Source organism: Cryptomeria japonica, chromosome 10 (assembly GCF_030272615.1).
Source record: "Cryptomeria japonica chromosome 10, Sugi_1.0, whole genome shotgun sequence".
Lineage (NCBI taxonomy): Eukaryota > Viridiplantae > Streptophyta > Pinopsida > Cupressales > Cupressaceae > Cryptomeria > Cryptomeria japonica.
The window spans coordinates 810,051,379-810,057,003 of record NC_081414.1 but is presented as its reverse complement, the minus strand read 5'-3'; the positions used below and the strand labels follow the sequence as shown (position 1 = coordinate 810,057,003).

General features: G+C 31.8%; 1 protein-coding gene across 1 annotated transcript; it reads right to left on the bottom strand.

The window, feature by feature from the left end:
- Nucleotides 1-1,819: 1,819 nt before the first annotated feature.
- On the bottom strand, nt 1,820-5,374 carry LOC131070335 (MLO-like protein 6). Its single transcript, XM_059212894.1, has 14 exons — nt 5,246-5,374; nt 4,790-4,847; nt 4,456-4,706; nt 4,248-4,364; nt 4,088-4,148; nt 3,619-3,707; nt 3,397-3,471; nt 3,223-3,311; nt 3,073-3,122; nt 2,947-2,987; nt 2,609-2,782; nt 2,489-2,524; nt 2,298-2,365; nt 1,820-1,970 (listed from the first exon to the last, which is right to left on the bottom strand). Exons 1-14 carry the CDS (start codon nt 5,372-5,374, stop codon nt 1,820-1,822), a joined length of 1,389 nt encoding a protein of 462 aa, XP_059068877.1.
- Between the last annotated feature and the right edge of the window lie 251 nt (nt 5,375-5,625).

The window sequence follows — 5,625 nt, the reverse complement described above, 5'->3', positions numbered from 1 at the left end:
CTTTGGACAATGTTCTCCTTTGTTCTCCAAAGAGCCAAAATTTATCATAGGGTGTAGTACACCCTTAATTTTGTTTGGCATTGACCCTAAATAGACCCTAGATAATTAGAAAAAACCATGCCAATGCCTCTACGAACTTAGGCCCCAAGTTTACGAGTTGAAAAGGAAAAGATGTGATTAGGTATTTGAAAGATAACCTTGCTACTTCCCCCTCACTTTCTATTGACATATCTAGTAGTGAGGTACCTAAAGAGCATAGAACCACCTCTTCTAGTGAATGAAGGTAAGCTAGGTTGGCTAATATTTTGGTTGCTGCTAAGATTGTTGAAGCCTTAGACAAAAATAAGATTGTATCATTGTTATGTACAATTATTAAGATATAATTAAAATATCTACAAAATTAAATGGAAAAATGCATCAAAATACATTTGTAACAATTATAATTAGTACATGGGAACATCTACTTGAAAAGAAGGTTTCCAAATAGGGGACCCTTATGAATAGTATCTTGGAAATTATTGATTATTGCATGGATTTCGTCAACAACATGACTACTACGATTTAGGTCTTCCAGCTAGAACTTGTAAGAAGAATGGAGTAGTGGTTGAGAAGGGATTATGTGCTCTTGGTCCAAGGTAGCCCCCACCAACAAGTGCACAAAAGATCCAAACACTCGACAAAGAATCCCTATTCTACTCATCAATCTAATGATATTGTTGGTTCTTCCATTTGCTTAGGGAGGTGTCTTTTCAAGGCCATCTTCAGTTCTTACTAAAAGAATGGGAGGTCATTAAGAGCCTAAAAGTCCCTCAACAATAGTTTTTTGTCTACTAGTTTATTGTTGACCTTTTGTCTTTTTTAAATACATCAATTTATCTGATATCTTCATTTTTAGTTTTTAGTTTTTTGTTTAATCTTAATCTTTGTGAGATTCAAACTTTTTGCCTCCATGGCTGTCATGTAATAGGTTTTTTAAACAAAAATTTAAATCTTTTATTCAAATAGAAATATATTATTGAATTAAACTAAATGATGTAGTTACATAATTTGTTGGTTAAAATATAACTGTATATACTCCAAAATTGAATATGATAATATAATTCTTGAAACAAATGCTTACCAAAAAAACTTTGGCATTTCAAACATATAATACACCAATAATATTAAAACGAAAATTGAATGTGATAATATAATTCTTGAAACAAATGCTTACCAAAAAAAAAATTGGCATGTCAAACACATAAGTTACATATAATACACCGATAATATTTAAAAAGATGAGATCAGTGTGCATTTGACCTATTTTACAAACCCTCATAAATTTCTATGACCAAAAATTATCTTCACAGATTGTTTTCTATTTTTTTAAATATCAGTGTTTTTGTCGGCCACTTCTGCTAACGGTCCTCCTTGCTTGAATCGTTCTCCCTGTGAGAAGTAGAGATAATGTTTTCTAAATTTTCATTTCGAAAATGATCAAAGCTCAACTCAAACCCAAGTGTTTGAACATCTTGTTTCTCTTCTGCTATTTGTTCCTTTGAATTTTCATTAGCATTGTGGTGAGAATGGTGAGAAGGGGAGGGTGCATCTGCTTCAATATCATATTCAACCTGCTCTAAATTCTGGGCACTTTCTAAGTCTCTTGAACTTAGATACTTGCGAAGAAGATGAATTGGAGAAGATCCTTCATATGGAGTAGTTTGTCTACTTGACAGATCATCATGTCTTTTTTGTCTAATGTTCTTCTTTGCTCTCTGGTGCCACTTCTTCAAAGCTGTAGCTATTCTTTCATCAAATATGGTTGTTTTCATGTTTGTTCCTAGCTGGAAGCACAAAACCCATATTTCATCTCACAGCAGTATTGAAAAAAGCATAAATCAAATGTGTTTGTTTCTATCTCAATGCATACCTGTGTCACAAGAGCGTAGAGAGGGAGAGTTACATAACTACAGAGTATTTGAACTGCAACCCTAATGTAAGACAAATGCATTTTGAGTTAGCAATAATGTGGATCAAGAAATGAGTATAGTATTTACAACAAAGTTTCTCTGAACACTGTAGAGTTTAACTTCATCATTCATGTTGATAGCGGTCTTTATAGAATTCTAAATATTGATGTTAAAAAATCTTATAATGATATCAATTTTCACAATCAGTATGGTTTCATGTTTTTGTTTTTGGATTCGAAATTACTATGCAAAAGTTCACACACAATTGAATTCATAAGTAAAAACAAGAAAAAAATCAAAAAATTATTTTTTTCAGATTTTTTTTTGACAACACGTTAATAAACTTACCCACAGGTTATTCTAACTATAATATCTGTCGCCCGATCGTGGAAGCACGATTGCAGACCATATTCATACTGTATCAATCATGATATATGAATGTAAGTTCGTTATGCCAGGGAAAATTCTATCAAGCCAAGGTTTGAAATTAACTAAAAGTAGATATATGATGATATTTGGATGATGGTTTTCTTCCTTACCCATGCCCAAAAGAAGAAAGCCAACTGGAAAGCGCTCTGCAAAATGAATATTCTATCATTACAATCTGTGAAGCATGGAAAGATTAAACAAAATAATTTCTTAAAAAAAATTTGTCTAACCTGAAATAGGGTAAAATGAATAAGATATAGAATCAACTTGGGTCGACCAAACCAAAATAGTTGATCATTGGGCTTCACCACTGGAGCTCCTTGCACAACATGATTTCTATCTTGGATATCTAATGCCATTCTAGTTATTATGACTTGCAGCTTTGTTCCCACTATCAAAAGAATCTATGAATCAAAAATATTTTAGCCTTTCTGTTCAAAAGAGAATTTTGATACTTTCACATTGCATATTGTGAAAAAATCTAAATTACTGTTCAAATTAAAAATTTGATACTTTCACATTGCGTATTGTTAAAAAAGAGGTGAAGCAAAGTATTGGTTTCACTTACAATCAATGGAATGAAGGAGAGCCAATTAAATGTGAACCACCCTGCACAATTAGTTTTCATGCTTATCAGCTTCCTAAACAATTAGAAGTAATAATAATTTAAAAGAAAAGCGTGATTTAAATTTACCTCTTCTGTTGAGTAGCATAAATAAGATCGCAAAAAACCATAGAGGTGGACTGTATACAATGAAATACATTGTTTAAACAATCAATTAAATGAACAATACAAAAAATTTATATGTTGTAATAATTTTTGAATTAGAATTAGAAAGCATACCTGATGGATACAACACTAGTAAAGTCATCATCCAATGATCTTCTTATATATCTTTGAAAATCAAATCTACTATGTGGAGCGAAGTGAGCCTGCAAAATTAAACATATTCATAACTACAGTCTCTTATTAACTATACAACGTAAAATTCTATAAGTATAGTATAACAAAGTTTACCAGTATGAATCCATGGCGCAATGTTAAATAATCAATTTTAAGTACAGATCTAACAAATTGTCTGAAAAAGCACACCTACAAATCCAAAAGTTAAGGCTTTAGTACATAAGAATTGGAGTTAGGCTAAATTAAAAAATGAAAGACTTTGAATTGTTAAGTTTACTTACAATCCAATTGAGAATTGGTGAAAATGAAAGACTTTGAATTGTTAAGTTTACTTACAATCCAATTGAGAATTGGTGTTGTAGACCAAAAAGTCATATGCCTCCTTCCAAAAGTAGTTTCACGAGTAAATCTAAACCTCGAAGGATCTGCAACATAATATTTATGAAAATGGTTTCTCATTTACAGCCTAATTTTGACAGTCAATCCCGAATATCAAGTCAACTTTTGTAATAATTATTCATTCAATGTTTCCTTTCAAATCTAAAACATAAAAAATATATAATAAATCAATCTATATTTTAGATTGACCTAATATCATTTGTTTTACATATTCAAACTTTTCTCTCTTATATTATACAAGTTTCCCAATTTAGAATAAAAAAATTTAAATGAATTCATACTTATTGAAGTTTCCTTATTAATAGTTTACCATAACAATTATTAAATGCAATTCCTCATTTGTAGGACTTGTTAGTACTTCTCCAAATCTATAAAAAACAGAGAAAATGGAAAGTCTTAAACTAACCGGTTGAAAATTCATAATCCAATGTTTTAGTCTCTTCCTCCCATGCTTTCCATTTCTTCATCTGCAGAGGAATTCTAATTAATAATCCTCACTATTTTACACCTTAGCACAAATTTCTTTTGCATATAACAATAACAGAAGGAAACTTACTGACTCATACCTTTATCCATCCTAACGCCATGATTACAATACAAGACAAGACATGAAAAACAGCCAATACAAAAATGAATATGTGCAGTTGATGGAGTCCATCTTGTGATATCAGAGGAACCTTCCCCTGCATCAAAATAACACATGCAAAAAAACACTTAATCTCTTTCCATTAGAAATAGTCCCATTCTGTATGAATATCAAGCACAAATTCCTACCTTATCAGCACAATGACCACTTTGAATTTCGTCTGTGGCCAAGCTACGCCTTAATGGTATTTCAGAAGCTAAGAACATGAGCTTACGATGGTATCCAGGTAATGAAAACTTTTCAGTCTCTTCGACTTCTGAGGCCTCCTCCTTTGGACAGGGAAGCAAAGAGTCTCCTAAGCTCTCAGATATACAAATCTGAGAAATTTTTGTCTGCCCAACAGTAAGCAGAAGCGAGATAAATCCCAACAGCATCAATTCTGCATACATGTCAGAGGAATTAAGCTAAAATTTACCCACTGTAATAAACTGATATTGATTATGACATCAGCAAATTATTCACCTTCTTTGATCTTATCTAATGCTTTCCCCAGGGATTTCTTTCGGCGTTTCTTGAGCCACTGCAATCCAAACACACCCAAAAAAACATTCCAATTCAGAAATGATTTCAAGTTTAGTATATTCTATTCTTTTTAGATTTGATTGTGTTAAAGTTTTTGCATGCGATCGTGTTCGATCATTAAAATATTTCTTCTAGCTTTCTACAATTCCAATTCATTAATGATTTCAGATTTCCACAATCCATCCCTCTATACATATTACTTTTAGATTTGATTGTGTTGAAGTTTTTGCATCGTTAACTGTAATCCATCATCAAAATATCTCTTCTAACTCTCTACTATTCCAATAACGAATCACATACTGTGATCCAAAACATCAATATATAAAAACATTTAACAGAATTCCATGTAACATATGGAAAAACAAATAATTGCAGACAGATAGAAAGAAAGAATACCCTTGAAAGGAAATGTATAGCTTGTTCAAGTAATATAGAAATAAGTACAAAGCCCAGGCAAACAATGGCCACAGCCCAGGTGGGCGTTTGTTCTAAAGATCTAGAATCTGCATCGCTGCCTCCTGCCATACTAAAATAATTGTTATAATCCTTCTCTGATTTTATGGCCTGTTTTTATAAGTATTATTGAATGCTTCGATAGATGAGTCTTCCATTGTCAAAAATCAATGCATTGACTATAATGCTATGGTGAAATGTAATTTGTTTCCAAATTTAATAAAAAATAATTAAAGAGATACACCGGACTTGGACTACGTCAAATGAAAGTGATTAGAATACATGCAAGTTACGTTTACACGTACGCGTTATAAATTCAACAA

Coding starts and splice junctions, on each gene's coding strand:
- LOC131070335 (XM_059212894.1), bottom strand. CDS start 5,374: ATGGCAGGAGGCAGCGATGCAGATTCTAGATCTTTAGAACAAACGCCC. Junction 4,149..4,247: donor TGGCGTTAGGATGGATAAAG/GTATGAGTCAGT, acceptor ATTCCTCTGCAG/ATGAAGAAATGGAAAGCATG. Junction 2,783..2,946: donor TCTCCTTCATTCCATTGATT/GTAAGTGAAACC, acceptor TTTGATTCATAG/ATTCTTTTGATAGTGGGAAC.